We start from the raw sequence: 19,430 nt of genomic DNA on the forward strand, positions 1-19,430 counted from the left end.
GAGATTTTATTTACGTTCTTGTTTTCGTCCTATGTATTTTACATTTACAACACCTCAGTTCGGGCCAGCCACAATTCAAGGGTTCAGTACTTCTGGCTGCTGCATTGGACAGCGCAGCTCTACAGGCCTTGCTGATGTGAGCGTGGGGCGGGTCTTAGTCAGATGGGAGCGGAGCTTCTCAGAACGCGTTTTGGGCCTCGTCGGCTGCCGTAAGAAGCGCCGGCCGTGGTGGCGCCACGTTCCCTGTCGCGGAGGGAAGGGGATCGGTTGGGCCTCGGGGCGGTTGGCCATGGCCTTTACGCTGTACTCGCTGCTGCAGGCGGCCCTGCTGTGCGTCAATGCCATTGCCGTGCTGCACGAGGAGCGATTCCTCAAGAACAGTGAGTGGGGCCGCGGGGGCGGGCCGAGGGGGCGGCAGCGAGCTCCGGGGGCGCGGACCCGAGTCGGGCCGCGTGAGTGGACCATTTGGGCCGGGACAGACGGGCGGCCGAGGGCTCGCCTCTTGGGGCCCTTCCTTGGGTGGGGAAGCCGAGCCACTTTTGTCTCACCAGTGGAGTGAAGATTGTTCAGTGGGGTGAAGATTGTTCAACAGACGCCCACTGTGTGTCGGACCCTGCGTGTCGGGATGGGGGAAGGCGGGGATGAGCCAGGAAACGCCCCTGTTTGCGTCCAGTTTAGGTTAGGAATTTAGTACCCTTCTCTGTGACCGCTTTTAATTGTCAAAAACCTGGGGTGTGAGTTTTCAGTGAAAGAGGGAGGGGCGTGGTTCATTTTGGAGCGTAGGTAATCAGAATGAACTGATGGAAGGCCATAGGGGTTCCTGGGCTTTGGGGATAAGAGGAAAGGGGACGTGTTGAGGTTATCACGACATACGGTCATCCATGTTCCAAGAAAAGTTTATTCAGCACAGTTTATTGGGTGCCTAGGATGTGCCAGGCTAGAATCTGAGAATACAGAGAAGACAAGTTATGCCTACCGGGATCTCACAATCCAGCGACCTCTGCCACCTGGGCAGACTGCTTTTTTCTGCATGAGGCACAATTAAGGCAGGATACTGCGTGATGTGCATCACTTGTCACAGCGTACCAAATATGTCTGTGTAGATCACTGAAACTCAAACCCATGAGCAAGATTTATTGGTTTCATTTTTTCCTTCAGGAGAGATTTATTGAGCACATATTATGTGCCAGCCGAAACTGAGGTTAAAACAGTTGCCCTGCCCTCCTAATGAAAGTTAATCTAAATAAAAACTGAACAAGTACCAATAACAAGTATGCAGAATGTTACAAAACAGAAGTGCTGGGAGATACTAGCTTGTGAATCTTTGAAAGTTTGGAGGAAGTGTGTCTAACCCGAAATCAGATAAGTCAGTAAACATTAACTAGGTGAAGGGTCAGGAGGTGATGAGTAAGAGCTGCTGTGAAAATTGGTGTGGAAAACAGGGCAGTAACATGACTTGATTTGTGTTATTTGCTGGTTACTGTGTGGAGAACAAACAGATCAGAAGTGTAGAAGAGTGGATGTGGAAAGCACCATTCCAAATAGGGCAAGTAGAGATGGTGGGTATAATATAAGTTGAATGGGTATAATAACAATAATGATACCTAACACTTAACACTTACCATGTGCCAGGATCTGTATCTAGTGCTTTCTACATATTAACTTGTGTAACCCTCACAACAACCCTATGAGACAAATACTGTTTTCATTCCTGCTTTACAGATGGGGACCAGAAACACAAAAGAGTTTGTAGCTTTCCTAAGATCACACAGCTAGAGAGCAGCAGAGTTAGGGTTCAGTTCAGGCAGTCTGACTCACGTTCATCTCTTCACCACTGTGCTATCCAGAAAAGTAGAAGGAATCACATTGTGGGTTGAATTGTATGCCCCTAAAAGATATATTAAAGTCCTAACCCTTGTTTCCTTTTTTGGAAATAACGTCTTTGCAGGTGAAATTAAGTTAAGATGAGGTCACACTGGAAAAGGATGGACCCTACGTGCAATGAGGTGTCCCTATGGGGAGAGAGAGATACAGAGACATACAGACACAGGGGGAAGAAGGCCATGTGACAACAGAGGCAGAGATGAGTGGTGCATCTGCAATCCAGAGAATGCCAAGGATTGCCAGTAACTACCAGAAGCTAGGAGAGAGGCATAGACATTATCCCAAGAGCCCCGAAAAGGAACCAACTCTGCCAACACCTTGGTTTTGGACTTCTGGCCTCCAGAACTGTGAAAAAATAAACTTTCATTGTGTTAAGCCACATAGTTTGTGGCACTTTGATATAATAGCCCTAGGAAACTAGTACAAATCAGAAGATATTTTAAACATAGAAAAGATAGAATTTACTGTTTGGACATTGGGAATGAGGAGAGAGGAAAAAGTCAAAGATCTCTCTTGGTTTTCTGGTTTAAGCAACTGAGTGAAGGGTAGTAGCTTTACTGAGTTGGCACTGGTGGAAAATTGTGGGTGGTGGTGCAGGTAACAAGGTGAAGAGATAAAGAAGTTTCGCACATGCTGAGATTGAGATTTCTGTGAGATACGCCAAGTGGAGATATAGAATAGTCAGTTGGACTTAAGTCCATAGACCAGAAGCAAGAGCCAGAGTGGAGACTGAGATTTGAGTCTGTCAACCACAGATGATAAATTAAGCCATGTGAAGAGATGAAATTGTTCAGGGAAGGAATAGACTACAAAGGAGAATTGTTGACCAGGACAGTCCTAAAATCTCTTCCAGTATTTAATGTTCAGAAGAGCTGACAGGAGAAATTGATGAGTGAGCAAAACAGAGAGATAGGGAAATCTAGACAGTGGGATTTCACAGAGGCCAAGGAGTGTTTGAAGCAGGAGAGAGAATACAACAGTGGAATGTTCTGACAAGCCAAGCAAGATAAGGACTGAAACGTGTCCTGAGGATTCAGGGTAGTAGAAGTCATTGGTGATTCTGTAAGAGCAGTTACAACAGTGGGTAAAATCCACATTGGAATGGGGAGGAGCGAGTGGAAAGTCATAGAATGGAGACAGCACAATTATCCAAATGTATCACTGAGTTGGAGGAAATGAGATGGTAGGTGGAAGGGGATGCAGAGAGTTTTTTTTTTTTTTTTTTTTTTGCGGTACGTGGGCCTCTCACTGTTGTGGCCTCTCCCGTTGCGGAGCACAGGCTCCGGAAGCGCAGGCTCAGCGGCCATGGCTCACGGGCCCAGCTGCCCCGCGGCATGTGGGATCCTCCTGGACTGGGGCACGAACCCGTGTCCCCTGCATCGGCAGGCGGACTCTCAATCACTGCGCCACCAGGGAAGCCCCAGAGATATGTTTTATGATTGTTTTGTTTTTTAGGTCTCAGCAGCGACAATGAGAACTAGTCAGGTCTCTTCAATAAGTCAGTGCCATGAAATAAGTGGGGAGGAAGTGACCACTGAGGCAAATATACAAAATAAAAAAAGACAAAAAGAGAGAGAGATGTAGGGAGATATTCATATGCAGCATGTGGACCTTGATTGAATTCTATTTCAAACATATCAACTGTAAAAAATATTTTGGTAACATTTGAAGAAATTTGAGTATGGAGTAGATACTAGATGATATTAAGGAATCACTGTACATCTTGTTAGTGTGATAAGAATGCATACTGAAATATTTCAGTACCAGTAATTTATTTTTAAAGTAATCAAGCAGAAAGAAAGATGAAGCATGTAGGCAAAAAATCAATAATTATTAAATCTGAGTGATAGGTATGTTTTAAAACTTTCATAATTAAAGGTTAGAAAAGGAATTGCTAAGGGAAAAGATCTAGTAATGAGAGAAAAATAAAAGGTACAGGAGAGAAATGAGGTAATTGATAACTCAAGGATTCTGAGAAGGTGGATAGGGATGGGTCCAAAGGCACAGATGGAGGAGATGGCATTAAGTGGGAGGTGGGATACTTTCTTCATTGAAAAAGGAGGAAGGATTAGCTGGAGAAGGAGGAGGTTCCCAAATTTGGTGGCAGGAAGTTTTTCTTCATTCCTTATAACAAATAGGCCAGTCACTGTGAGCTAGGTGGAAAAGATGTAGCAGTGCGCATAACACAGAATCTTTGTTCTCATATCTTAGAGTCTAATGGTAGAACAGATAAATAATTATACAGATACTTGAGTCTAGGATAAATGCTTTGAAGGAAGAGAACTGGGTGAGAACCATGGGAATATAACCTCCTGGTTGAATCAGAACAGCATCAGTTCCTAAGGAAATAGCTTTTAAAGCTAAGTCCTGGAATAGGAATAGGAATTAGCCTATTTTTAGGTACCTTTAAGGCTTCAAGGTAGAGATATCATGTAGGCATTTGCATATACAGGTCTGGTGCCCAGAAGGGAGGAGGTCTGGGAAGGATTTACACGTGGGGATTTTTGGTGTTGGCTGGTAATTTGAAACCATTGGAATGAAGGCTATTTCTCAGAGGGAGAAGAGGTTCAAGGATTGAGTCCTGAGATTACTCATTCCTGTCAGGGTTCTTGGTTGCAAGCAATAGAAGCTGACTCTGCCTGATTAAACAGAAAGAAATTTACTAAAAGGTTGTTGGACAATAGAACAGTGGAGCAGAGTGGAGAATCCAAATACAGACACATATTTATATGGACACTTAATTTATGATAAAGTTAACGGTAGAGTGTGATAGAAAGGATGGTCCTTCAATAAATGATTCTAGGTTAACTGGATATTCAAAAAGAAATAAGTGAATCTTGACCGTCTGCCTCTGGCTAAACACATAAGCCAATTGCAAGAGCATTGTAGATCTAAATGAGAAAGGTAAAACAAAGCTAGAAGGAAACAAACTTTTTCTGAAAGGGCCATATTAAAAATAGTAGGCTTGGGCTTCCCTTGTGGCGCAGTGGTTGAGAGTCCGCCTGCCAGTGCAGGGGACACGGGTTCGTGCCCCTGTCTGGGAAGATCCTGCATGCCATGGAGCGGCTGGGCCCGTGAGCCATGGCCACTGAGCCTGCACATCCGGAGCCTGTGCTCCTCAACGGGAGAGGCCACAACAGTGAGAGGCCCGCATACTGAAAAAAAAAAAAAAATAGGCTTTTGCAGGCCAGGTGGCAGAACTGAGGCTATTAAGCAGGTATCTATATAACCGTTTATAAATGTGAGACATCATTCTTTTCTCCCCCAGCTTTGAGATCTAATTAACAAATAACATTGTCTAAGTTTAAGATGTACATGTGATGATTTGATACACGTATTTATTGCAAAATGCTTACCACAGTAAGGCTGGTTAGCATATCCTTCACCTCACATAATTATCATTTTGTTGTTAATGTTGTTGTGGTGAGAACATTTAGGATTTACTCTCAGAGCAACTTACAAGTAAACAGTGTTGGATCACCATGCTGTACAGTAGATCCCCAGAGCTTATTCATCTAATAACTGAAAATGAGTGCCTTTTGACCAACATCTCCCCATTTCCCCTACCACTCCACTCCTGGAGTGGCAACCACCATACTACTCTCACTTTCTATGAGTTTGATGGTTTTAGATCCCACGTATAAGTGAGATAATACGGTACTTGTCTTCCTCTGAGTTATTTCACTTAGCATAATGTCCTCAAGGTCCATCTGTGTTGTCACATATGGCAGGTTTTCCTTGTTTATGGCTGAATAATATTTCATTATATATGTACACCACATTTTCTTTATCCATTCATCTGTCACTGGACACTTAGATTGTTTCCATGTCTTGGATATTGTGAATAGTGCTGCAGTGAACATGGGAGTGCAAATATCTCCTCGAGATAATGACTTCATCTCTTTTGGAAAAGTACCCAGAAATGGGATTGCTGGATCATATAGCAGTTCTATTATATTTTAAATTTTTTGAGGAACCTCCATACTGCTTTCCATAGTGGCTGTACTAATTTACATTCCTATCAACAGTGCACAAAGGTTCCCTTTTTTCACATCCTTGCCAGCATTTATTGTCTCTTGTCTTTTTGGTAATAGTCATTCTAACAAGTGTGACGTGATATTTCATTGTGGCTTTGATTTACATTTTTCTGATGAATAGTGATGTTGAGCACCTTTTCGTGTACTTGTTGGCCATTTTTATTTCTTCTTTGGAAAAATACCTAATCAAGTCCTCTGCCCAGTTTTAATCAAATTATTTGGAAATGCAATTATTAATGGAAAGCACCTCCACAATGGTAGTGTGAGAACCTCCAGTGGACCCTCTTTCCAATAAAACAACTATAACTAGTGAAAATTATTTTAAAAACGAACATTTGAAGTCTCTGGGAATTGTCATAAGAGTGTACAACAAATGAAAAAAACTTTTTTTTTTTTCCCCAAGAAAATCTATTAAAGCTCAGTAAGAGCAGTGAGAATCTCTGGCATTTGGGCCACAACCAGCTCTTCCTTCTCTCCAACATACACACACACACACACACACACACACACACACACACACACAAAGGAAATGATAAAGATTACAGTGAAAATTAATGGAATACAGAGTAGAAAAACAATAGAATTAACAAAACTAAAAGCTAGTTCTTTCAGAAGATAACAAAATCGGCAAACATTTAGCTAGACCAAGAAAAAAGGAAAGAAGACTTAAATTACTAAAATCAGGAATGAAAGGTGACATCACTACCTTAGAGAATGAAAAGGATTATAAGGGAATGCTGTGAACAACTGTATGGCAACAAATTAGATGACTTAGATGAAATGGACAGATTCCTAGATAGACTACAAACTACTGAACTGACTTAAGAACTAGGAAGTCTGATTAGACCTGTAACATGCAAAGAGATTGAGTTAGTAACTTAAAGACTTAGAACAAAGAAAAACCCAGGCTTCATTGCTGGATTTTACCAAACATTTAAAGAAGACTTAACACCGAAATAGAGAGGAGAGAAGACATCCCAACTCATGCAGTGAGGCCAGTATTAACCTGATATGAAAACCAGACACAGCACAAGAAAAGAAACTCCAGGCCAGTATCTGCTGAATATAGACACAAAAATTCTCTACAGAATACTGGCAAACTAAACCAAGTGGGATTTACCCTGGGAGTGCAGGGTTGGTTTAACATTTTTAAATCAATTAATGTAATTCATCATATTAATAAAATAAATAAAAATCACATGATATAATAGATGCAGAAAAACATTTGACAAAACCTGATACCCTTTCATGATAAAACGTTCAACAAACTAGGAATAGGAAGGAACTTCCTCAATCTGATAAAGAACATCTTTGAAAACCCCCCAGTTAACAGACTTAATGATGAAAGACTAAGTGCTTTCCCCAGCTAGGAATAAGAAAAGGATCTTGCCACTCCTTTTTAACATTGTACTGGAGATTCTATCCATGGCAATTAGACAAGAAAAAGAAATTTAAAACATCCAGATTGTGAGGTTGAAAAAGTAAATCTCTTGTTTGCAGATGACGTAATCTTGTATATAGAAAGTCCTAAGGAATCACTAAAAAACTATTAGAACTAAGAAATGAGTTAAGTAAGTTTGCAAGATACAAGATCAGGAACAACAATCAGTTGTTTTCCTGTACATGAACAATGAACAATCAAAAATGAAATTAAAGAAACATCATTTACAATATCATCAAAAAGAACAAAATACTTAGGAATACATTTAACAGAATAAGTGTAAGTCTTACACTGTGAAAACTACAAGGCATTGTTGAGTGAAATTAAAGAAGAATAAAGATTTTTAAAGATAATTAATGGGTATAAAAACACTCGATGTTCATGGATTGGAAGACTAAATATTGTTAGGATAACAATATATTACTGATTTACAGAGTTAATGCAATGTCTATCCAAATCCCAGTTGGCTTTCTTTTGGCAGAAACTGACAAGTTGGGTTCTAAAGGAAATTCAAGGGATCCAGAATAGCCAAAACAACTTTGAAAGAGAATACAGTGCCCAGACCTTACTCCAGACCTGTGTTCAAATTTCCCAGAAGTGAAGTTGAGCAGTGTGTCTTTTCCAGAATTTCTACAGATGATTGAGATTTGTGCTCCTAGGTGACAACCACTGCCACAAACTATTGGAGTGGCCTAGAATTATTAGTACTTTGCCCTCCAGAACTTTGCTTTCCACATTTCCTCATTTATCCAGAAATAGTACAGAAATATTTTGTTTGAGCATGTGTTTTGAATATGGTTCCAGAACTAAGGGAAAACACCACATTGCCTTGACTAAGTGGATAAGCCACTGTTCTAAAATATCTGAATAGTTTTAAGATAGAATTTTAAAATATTTTGTGTTAAACATTGTTTACATAAGCTCTTAACTCTTCTTACCTAGATTTTAATAGTAACCTCCTCACTGGTCACACTCCATCCATTTTTGCTTCTCTTTGTTCTCCCTTCTATGGGAAGCTGAGTGTGTTTCTCAGTGTCTGAAATTCTAAGTTCTTTAGTATCCCTAGCCTTCAACGTAAAACTCATACTCCCTTGTGTGACTTATAAACCCACCATAATGTTTCCCTTCCTGTCTGTCCTTCCCCTCTTTTACCCTTCCCTAATATTTACCGTGTACCTTTTTTACCATGATACTCTTCTTCACTGCTGAACCTTTACTCACATTATTTTCTCTGCCTGTGATGACCTTGATTTACTTCATTTCTTTGACTGGCTAACTCTTCAGCCTATCCTTTAAGGCCTACTTCTGGCATTTGCCTTTCCCAGAAACCATCTCTGACCCATTTTGTGGGTAATATACCACTGCAGTTTCTTTTCTGTCTCCTCCAGTAGACTGACAGCAAGGGTCCTTTCATCTTTACAATTCATTCCATCAGTCAATGAATGTTTTCTAAATAACTTTATGTTCCCATTGTCTTATTCTTGTGATTCCTGACCTGAGAGCTATTATATTTATACACATAGGTTAGCCATTATCTTGGCAATAGTGCAGAGAACGTGTTGTTTCTTTTAGTGCTCCACAATGATGCTTTATGTACAAGAAAAAAATCACATAGTGAATTTATCTATTTATTTATTTTTGGCTGTGTTGGGTCTTCGTTGCTCTGCATGGGCTTTCTCTAGTTGCAGCGAGCGGGGGCTTCTCTTCACTGCAGTGTGCGGGCTTCTCATTGCGGTGGCTTCTCTTGTAGAGCATGGGCTCTAGGCGTGGTGCGGGCTTCAGTAGTTGTGGCATGCGGGCTTCTCATTGCGGTGGCTTCTCTTGTAGAGCATGGGCTCTAGGCGTGGTGCGGGCTTCAGTAGTTGTGGCATGCAGGCTCAGTACTTATGGCTCGCGGGCTTAGTAGTTGTGGCTCACGGGCTCTAGAGCGCAGGCTCAGTAGTTGTGGCACACGGGCTTAGTTGCTCTGCGGCATGTGGGATCTTCCCAGACCAGGGCTCGAACCCGTGTCCCCTGCATTGGCAGGTGGATTCGTAACCACTGCACCACCAGGGAAGTCCCACTCCTTCTTTTTTATGTCCCCTTTTTTTATGGCATCTTGTTCTCTGGGGTTTATAGCTACAGTAGTTGTTCTCTCTCTAAGGATGTTTGTTTTTTTAAAAAATGAACTCCTACTTCTTGCATTGTCTCTTCCTCAAAGTCTTCTTTTCTGGTTTTGTTCTGTCTTTCCACGTTAAGAATTGTTCCCTCTTGACTGTCAGTTCATTCTAGAGTAAAGCACTGAGAGGCTGTTAGGAAGCTCCGTGTATGTGGTTGGGATTTGCTCACCAGTGGGCCTCTCTGTAATTCGCTGTTTCATTAAAGCCCCGAGTATCTGAAGTCTTCTTGGGCAGCTGGTCAATTTCCAGAGTAATTTTACAACTTCCTGTCTACAGAATATAAGTGTTCTTATATCCAGGATTACGTGAGACACAAGCAAGGAAAGTGGGCAGGAGTCTGACATTCAGGTTTGCAGACTTTAATTCAATCCACCCTCCCTAGATGTCCCCAGGTCCAGAGCTTCCATGCTTCAGTCTCTGCTGAGAGTAAACCTCCTGTCTTCTGAGGGTGTAAGAGAGGGACATTCTTCCTATCAGTTCAGTTTAGGGAAGGGGATGGGATGGGAGGGGAATGTGGAGCGGCGCTAACTGCTCTTGTGGAGACTTTTCAATTAGTCCTCCGGTGTCTCAGCTTTGTCGCCCTCACTGGCATTTTGCAGTTTCTTTCAAGTTTCCAGGGTTCTCAGCACGATTCACCTCAGTTTTTTATTGTGTGCTCCCTGGATGTTTAGGTTTCAGCCTTCTCTGCTAAGTCGGTTATCTTCCCTTTATTATTTATTTATTTATTTATTTTTGCGGTACGCGGGCCTCTCATTGTTGTGGCCTCTCCCATTGCAGAGCACAGGCTCTGGGCACGCAGGCCCAGCGGCCATGGCTCACGGGCCCAGCCACTCCGCGGTATGTGGGATCTTCCCGGACCGGGGCACGAAACAGTGTCCCCTGCATCGGCAGGCGGACTCCCAACCGCTGCGCCACCAGGGAAGCCCTAATGTTATTTTTAGTAGGGTTTCAGGAGAAGGCTAAGGTAAAAGTGTGTATCCATTGATGGAGTTCAGGACGTGCTACCCCCAAATTAGGCACCGTGGCATGTTGAACATCTTAAGCTGAAGGAGTTAGAGAAAACACCAGAATCAGAGAGGTCACTCCGCCCTCCTCCCCCCCCGGCCCTTCTTTCTTGAAAGCAGGAGATAAATCTCCCGCGTGAAAGGTATCCTTCCTGTACCAGGAGGAAAGGAGACATTCTTATCACCAGAGACAGGGAATTCAGGGCCAGGAAGACTGTATAAACAGACATTATTGCATTTCCTACCCATAGCCCAAACCCCTTTGTTTTGTTAATTCTTCACAAATTTGTTCTTTTGTCTAAAAGGTAGAAAAACTTCCTGCTTTGGTCAGTTTTTCAGATCTTCATTTTCTTGTGAAGACTCCCGGGTACATGTAAAAACTTAATAAAATTTGTGTGCTTTTTCTCCTGTTAATCTGTCTTTGTCAGTTTAATTTTCGGACATAGCCAGGGACCCTAAGAGGGTCAAGGAAAACTTTCTCCTTCGTTACAGTAACCAATATGTTTAACCAAAACCAGGCTGCTTTCTTATTGTGCAGAGTTGTTAAGTAGGTTTATATGAGTAAGACTAAACTGGTTTGGAAAATGATACACCAGGTGGTGGTGGTCATTTTGTGTTTTATGTCCTTCTAGAGACACTATTATGAAATAGTTTTTACCACATTATAAGTAGTTAAAGGCTGGTACTACACCTTTGAACTTAGATTACAAAAAGAGGACTGCCATGTAGTGGAGAATGCTGATTGAGCTCCCTGGAAGAGTGAGACAGGTATGTGGGAGAAAGAACTTACAGTAGAACTTGTTATATGGTAAAAGTCAGCGTTGGAGAAACAGCATAAGTGTATTTGCTTGTCGGAGACAGAAGTAGATGCAGAAGTAGGAAGCAAGATGCAGGTGTATCTTCTGAGATTGTTTTTGTCTTGGAGAGATGTGTACATTTAATATTGGAGGATTTCTTCCTCCCTCCCGCAAAGCTACAATTGAATGATTGGTTACACTTCGTGTGTCTTAAAAATAAAGAAACATGTTTCTTTGGAAGTTTTATCTGCGATTCTAGGATTTACCTTATCTTTCTTTATTCCAAAATTAACTTGGTCTGCTATAAATTCAGTTTAATTCCACAAACATTTACTAAGTACTTGCTCTGGGTGGGGGAGAGGGGAAAGGTAAAGACAGACTAAATTCAGTTCCTGTCTTCCAGGAATTTATAATGTAACTTACAATCAGTAGTTACTATTTGGGGAGCAAAGAGTAAGGTTTATTATGACATGGGAGGGAATTAGGAAAGGCCCTGACATTGAAGTCAGACAAACCTAGATTCAGAAGCTGCCTTTAACATGTATAGCAATTAGTGGGTAATTGAGTAACCACTAGTTACTTGGAGGGTTGTAGTATGATACAAGGCTAGCATGTCAATTTAAGGGGTTTCTAACTTCACTCAGTAGGCAATGGGAATCATCACACATTGTGAGCTAGAAAGATCTGACACTTTAAGGGAGAAAGAAGTCGAGAGGAAATTGCGGAGGCATCTGTTGAGAGTCTGGCAAGAGATAGTAGAGGCTGTGGTATTAACCACTGTGATAGAAGTTGTGCTGCGGGAGCTCAAAAAAGAGTGACAGCCCTGTGGATGGGGAAGGCTGTAAGCACAAGTGAGCTAGGCCTTGAAGGGTGAGTGGGAGTGAAAACACATCAGCTCTGCTGTGAACTTGAATTTTACATTAGTTTTATACCACAACATATCTCAGTGTTGATGTGACCAAAAAATTTAAAAAAAAACAAGCAACCATTATTTAACCTTTATTTCAACCAAGTAAAAGTTGATTAAACAAAGTGAAATCTTGTTACCCGATACATGGTTCTTTCATGTATAAAATAAAAACTTGTTCTGTCTTCAAGTTTAAGGGTTAACATGTCAGGAATTAATTAAGCCCTGTAGTTATATGAGAGTAAAAAAATACAGTCATGTGAGATATGAAAAGTGGACCTGAAATGAGGACAAGAGAGGGACGTTGCAGAAATGAGGACATGTAAGCCTCTAGAAGAATGCGTAAGGCAATAAAAAAAGAATTAGCAGATAAAGGTAAAGAAATAATGATTTATATTATCAGGAAAATGATAGAAGGTAAAAGACTCATTTACTGAAAATAAGTGGGGTTAGGGTTAGATAATAGGCTAAATCCCTTACCTCAAAATTGAGAAATGAAGAGGAATGATCAAGTTAAAAAGATGTGCCTCTGCTGTCAGGTTAGAGCATGCTATGAAGGCGTAACCAAGCTGCGACCAGGTTTACATTAACATTTCCCCAGGTGAACAGATAGTGAAGCTTTTATACTGATCATTACTTCGGGTTTTATGAATTCTGAATTGAGCTAATTATTCAACTTGACAATATGCTTTGGTTTTCAATTCTGACCTGAAAAATATTGTTTGTTAGTTTAGAAAAAGAGAAGGAAAACAATCAGGGTGTCACAACAGTCATCTTTACTGAATACAGTGCCATGGAAGAATTTATTAGACTGGTTTATTTTATAAAATCAAAATCGAAATTAAATGAGTTTGTGCTGCTTATCAAAAGTAAAAAATATACTCAAGTTTTTAAGTCATATAATTTATGTCTAACAAGGCTCAAAATCTTCTTTAGAAGGTGACTAATGAGGGAGCAAGGTGAGTGCGTCATAAATTTTATCACAGCTAATCATCTTTATATTATGCAGTTGGCTGGGGAACAGACCAGGGAATTGGTGGATTTGGAGAAGAGCCAGGAATTAAATCTCAGCTAATGAACCTTATTCGATCTGTGAGAACTGTGATGAGAGGTAAGAAGAAAAACTAGTGGAACGCTCTTAATTTTGTGGTTTAAGTAGCAAAACTTCCAAGTGTGAGTGCCATTTTTGTAGTGGGAACTTTTTTCTATAATATTTAACTTGGCTTTACTGCTTAAAAGTTACTAGCTTCTTTCCTAGCTTGCCTCTTATTTCTATCTAAGCCATTTGATGCAGATGGAATGCTCAGTGATGTAATATTTATATGCTACCTGTATGTCACCTCTCAGAGTTGAAAGACAACGGTGTTCTTACTTTTTAGAAATTCTTTTGCTTCTAAGTAGAAAAGTCATCTAGAGTCCTGTAAGACTTTCAAGAGAAAAATACAGGTCCCATATCTGCTATTTTTATTAGAAAATATTTTAGAGCAACTCAAGAATTCAAAACCTTTTATTTAAAACCATTAAAATTAGGGTCTCTATCTCTCTCTCTGTTAGCTGATTTCATCACAGCTTTGGGTAGAATGATAAGTTTCATTCTTAATTTAGTGATGAAGCAACAGAATCTTCTTTGCACTGTATTTCTAATGTCAGTTGTCACTGGCAGCCATGTGGGTCTACTTCTGCCTGGGTCCAGTATGCTTCTGTGTTCCCAGAGCTGCACCAGCACTATCTACAGATGACTTTATATTGATCTTGTACCAGTGTGACCCTTATCCCCAGTCACACAAGCCCACTTTACAATAAGTTTTGGATTTTATGATCCAATGCATGTTTGAATGTTACTTTGTTATAAGGATTTGCAATGTGATTCTGATGACATACTGTATTTCCATCCTTCCTGGATGCTAGTAAAACTATGTCTTCATTTTTTTCTGATTTTTTTAATAATAAAAAACTGTTGTTTTTTTTTTCTTTGCAGTGCCATTGATAATAGTAAACTCAATTGCAATTATATTACTTTTACTATTTGGGTGAAGATCAATGGGGGAAATGGAGACTCAGGAGAAGAGCTGCCAGCAGAAGTTCAGTCTTTATTGGAACATACGTATCTTAGCTGGCTGACCTTGGACTTGACAAAAATGTAAACCTGCCAATAAAACCAGAGTCCCTATTTATCTGATTTTTTTAAATGTTGCACTTATAGTTTTATTGCAAAAAGATCAGATCATCAGAGGCCAGATTGGAATACATTTGATTGCTGACTGCTGATAAAAGTTCATGCTATGGTAAAGATTGTTAAAAGGGTGCAGGACTGTCACTTCTGTGTTTTTAGAGGTTTCTTTCTTTGACTTCTCAGGGATGAATTTTTTTTTCAAAGTTCCTTGTGACTTAGCTATGATGTAAGAATGATTATCCTCCTAAATAAAATTTAAAGGATTTTAAAAATATAAAATGTTAGATAGGAAATTTGGATTATTTTATTTTGAACTCTTTGGTTAAATATTTTGTCTGTATACTGTCTCAGCTATGAAAAATTCAAATTCATAGTAACTATTGAAGAGCAATACTCTGATTTCTGGGAGAATTCTAACTTTGTAAGTCGGTTAGTCACATGATGGTTGTGTTTTTAAGTTTTAAGTTCTTTTCATGCGTTTGTTATTTTATTAATTGGCCTGAATGATGAGACCAGGTCAGTATCTACATATTTCCATAGGTAAAAAAAAAAAATCTGTATAGAAAAGTCTATGCCCTTTTTAACAATGATGACTTACTTTTTAAAATCAGCATAAATAGCAGCCTGCAGGAGCAATCCTAAACAATCACCATTAAACCATACTATGTAAGAAGACTTTATTGTGAAGCATTTACCTCCCCAAATTATCACGTTTCCGTTTCTTGGAGTAGCACATTAAGGGGTGTGATTTGTAATTCTTCATTCTGTCAGTCAGTAGAGCATTCATGGTGGATAAATTGTCTTTTGTTTTTTTATGTCTTAGACCATCCCATATTTGCTTATCCCATAATACTGTTTTATGCAGAAAGATTAAAACAATGTAAATGATTTTTCTGGGAAATACTAGTTATAATATTTTAAAGGGGGTGGAATGGAATCTTTGTCTATAGGAGAACATTTGTAAATAAAGTTCAATTTCCAAGTCAAACACTTGTTTTTGTACTTCAGTATATAACCTGTCTGTTAATTAATTTCATTTTGTGTGCAACACTTATATATGTTCTTTGCTGTAAAATCATTGAGCACAGATTTAATGAAAGTAAACATTCACATTCCTTTTTTTTTTTTCTTCAATGAATTAACAGAATTGCTGACATATATCAGGAAGACTCGCGAGCAATTTTGATTCTATGACTTAAGTTACTTCTAAAACTTTGGAGCAGGTATTGGATGCCTATTGGCCACGCCTGAGCTGGAGATGGAAGAGCGGAAGATCTCTGAGCAGGGGGGCCTTGCAGCTGAACCAAAGAAATGTACCAGGGATCCTAAGTTGATTACTTGGCTCATGGGAGTAACTAATGTATTTGGCACTTAAAGGCAATGTCCTTTTGGCCTTAGAAGGATCTGATGCACAAGTTCAAGTTTAATCTGCCGAACAGATTGAAAAGTAGCAGTTAATTGAGGGCACTCCTGTTTCTCCACAGGCAGTGAGCCATACAGAATTTTAAAAAGAAAGAAAAGAGAGACCTTGGAGTGATACCATTTTCATTAAGACATTACAACACACCTTTATATTCATTAATTGTCAGAATACTGTCCAAGTTCACACTCCAATGGAGAGCAGTCATATTAGGGCAGGATCAGAGTTTTCTGTAGCAAAGTGGTTCTGAGGAAAGTGCAGCATGGACATCAAAATATTTCATCTCTAAAGGACTCTTACACAGTTCTAGCTTTACTGTGCCTGAAGACAGGTCTGTAAGCTTTCACAGGTTAACCCTGGTTTATCCAGAGAAGTTGCAATTCAGTAACGATAGCACCTTGTTTTAGTAGACAGTAACTTAAGTGCCTGCCTGCCTGCCAACATCTTCCCCCTTAGCCATTATCAGGATTAACAATTTGTGACTATTCTGGACTTCAAATATCTGTGGTGTTAATGGTCCTGTGTATTCTGACCCTGTGTCTATATGCCTATGACCTGTGGTGAAGGCTCTTGGCTGTAGTGTGTACATACTCAAATTCATACCCTAGTCCTTAATCAAGTACAGTGGTTTTCAAACTTTGGTTGTTAACAGAACTGGATTTTCAAAAGAATAGTAACATAGAAGTGTAATCAACCGATATCTAACAGATGGGAGCAGGTCCATATATCAGTTGAAGCGGGAATGGGACCCATAGGCCCACTGTTCAGCCTCCACCTCACTCTTAACAAGCTTCCTAAGGCACTTCCACGAAACCCTAAGCTTTCAAAAACATGGTTATGAAGTATCTTTTTTAAAAAAGTCCTTGCTTTAGGTAGAGTAGGCACGGTGATCTGTGCTCTGTAGATATTTGCAATCACTTGTGTGTATATGCGTGTGTACTCATGAAATGACCTGAGACAAAGCAATACATCTGAGTAAAATAGGAGGCAGGATATTGCTAGTATGCTAGCCAGAACCTTTTATCATATGACTTAAATAAACTTCTTAAGACCTCAGTTGTTTTTGGTTCCTTCCTCTGTAAAATTAGTCAATAACTGTTTTAGAAGTCTGCTCCATATTATACACACACACACATATATATATATATATATATATACACACACATATATATAATTTCCAGGTCACTGACCTTTGATCCTAGATCAAAGAGATGTTCTTCTGAAGTAAAATGTTTTTGGTGAAATTACTTTCTTACTGACAGCTTCAAAGTTATTACCAATAATAAAATTTTGATACCAACCAAAATGGAAATCTTTTTTGCTAAAATTTTCCTTGGCCCCTGATTGGTCATTAGATGTCAGATATAGTGAAAACATCTGTGCAAGGACCTGGGACATACAGTGGGCAGTGTCCACCGATACTAATGATCAAGGTAAGTTATGGAATTCTCTTTTTGTTTTAGTTCTGATACTGTTTTTACACCTCCGCTCCTCCTCTGGGTTTTTTTTTTTTTTTTAAATTTTATTTATTTATTTTCCCTCTGGGTTCTTTATCCCATCTTTTCCTTTCTCAAGTTCTCCTTCTGAGGTCCCATCCCATCTTTACTCATTTTGCCCTTTGGCAGGCAAAGCCATTTGAGTCTTTCGGTAAGGAGGAAGCCATTAGTCGTGTTCCATCATTCCACATCACAGGGAATGACACCATACTACCCAATTGCCCAAACCTGGAACCTAATAATTACCTTGATGCCTTCCTCTCCCTTACCCTTAATCTAATTTACCACCAATTTCTCTTACCTCCTAAAGATTTCTTAAATTTGTTTTGTTTGCTTTGTTTCCACACTTTTTAGTTTAAGCAACTCTCTGTGGCCCTGCAATAGATTCTTATCTGGTCTCACACACATTTTGGCACCTCTCCCATCTGTTCTCCATATTGCAGCCAGAGTAAACATTTAGAAAAATGCATGTCTTAATATTACCCACCTTCGGTGGTGTTTTAATCTGGTCAAAGACAGCTCCTAATTCTGAAGGGGAAGCTAGGATCAGTTTCCGTTTCCTTCAAACAAGTAGGCCCTCAAACAGAAAACTTAGACTTAGTAAATATAAGACGAAAACAACCTCCAGACCCAGTGAGGAGGAAAAGCAAAGGGTCCCTAGTCCAGGGAACAGGAAGTGTTATAGCTTACAACATGGCTGACTGCAGCAGTGGGCAGAGGGGATGTTGGCAAATGAGTCCCCAGTCAAGGGCAGATCAGCAGTTTTGTCAAGGGGTTCCATAGGTGTAAACTAGAGCCTGTATTCTATTATGTCAGACTGCTCCTGAAAGCTTTTCATTTAGTCATTTTCATATAGAGTGCATAGGATGACCGTCTCTGCACTCAAGGGGTTTAATTTATTTGGATCAAAGGGAGACAAGTGGAGACTCCCAACATGGGTGTGGGAAGGGAGCAGTGAGGGAGGTGGTTCTATGTATCCCAAGACATTGCTCCCCTAGGGATAACAGGCAAGACCTGTGGTAGCTGTCCGTCAGGGTAGGAAACTTGACAGCGTAAAGTTTTGGAATAGCTGATGCAAGAAAAGAGGGACACTGCTGCTAGTGGTAGTGGTTAATAAAAGACAGCAATAAGTGCCAGATGCTGTTCAAGTAGGAAAGCAGGAAATGACTTCAGAGATTGGGTGTTGCAAGGGAAGTATCAAGGAGATGACTTCTGAGACAGCCCTCGAGAATGGGTGAGACGTGTAAGGGAGAACAAACCTGACTCCATATTGGATCTGTTCCTTTAATCTGTGTGCTCTGTTGTCTGTTCTTAGTTATGGTGACTCTGCACCTTTGTAAAGGAATGTTGCCCATAGCCTGAAATAGAGCCCATTCTCAAGGCTCTGCCTCCCAGGCTCATCCTTTAAAGCAGGGGTCCTGGTCCTTGGCCTGTCAGGGAGCGGGCTGCACAGCAGGAGCTGAGCGCCGGGCGAACGAGCGAAGCTTCATGTGCCTCTCCCCATCGCGTGCACTACCGCCTGAACCAGTCCCCCGCCACCCTGTCGGTGGAAAAACTGTCTTCCAGGAAACTGGGTCCCTAGTGCCAAAAAGGTTGGAGACCGCTGCTTTAAAGTTGTCATACTTTTCATTCCTGTAAAGATAAAAAGTTGCAGAACAGAGGATAACATCTGTCTTCTTGAAGGTTGACAGCAATATGGCGACCTGACTTAAGTGGACAGCTAAAAGAACAAAGGATTATCACATCCCCTCTGGGGTCTGGCTGGCACCAAGAAGTCTGCAACAACCAGCCACACCACCCTCCTTTCAGTGTAAAATAAGTCTTGAATTCCAACTCAGACGGGTCTTTGGGACACCAGTCTGCCACCTTCTCAGTCGGCTGGCTTTCCAAATAAAGTCACCGTTCCTTGCCCCAATACCTCTTTTTGCCCTGTTGTGAGGACTGGAAAACAGAAGTGGTGGAGTGCGCAAGGGTGGCGGCAAAGAAAGGTAATAATACTTGGTTTGACAACACTGCAGTGGAATGAGAAACTGCTACTGAGCAAAGGCAAAAGTTTTTGTTTTTCCTGCTGCAACCAGGCCCAGTAGGCCCCGCCCTTGAGGGAGCAGGTCT

At 40.6% G+C, this 19,430-nt stretch overlaps 1 protein-coding gene across 1 annotated transcript; it reads left to right on the top strand.

Moving 5' to 3' along the window:
• Positions 1–208: 208 nt before the first annotated feature.
• Positions 209–15,390, top strand: IER3IP1 (immediate early response 3 interacting protein 1). The gene is made up of 3 exons (XM_029226412.1): positions 209–380; positions 13,239–13,340; positions 14,208–15,390. Exons 1-3 carry the CDS (start codon positions 290–292, stop codon positions 14,261–14,263), a joined length of 249 nt encoding a protein of 82 aa, XP_029082245.1. The 5' UTR covers positions 209–289; the 3' UTR covers positions 14,264–15,390.
• The last annotated feature ends 4,040 nt before the right edge of the window (positions 15,391–19,430 follow it).

Source organism: Monodon monoceros, unplaced genomic scaffold, assembly GCF_005190385.1.
Source record: "Monodon monoceros isolate NGI ecotype Baffin Bay Population unplaced genomic scaffold, NGI_Narwhal_1 Super_Scaffold_1, whole genome shotgun sequence".
In the NCBI taxonomy this organism is placed as follows: domain Eukaryota; kingdom Metazoa; phylum Chordata; class Mammalia; order Artiodactyla; family Monodontidae; genus Monodon; species Monodon monoceros.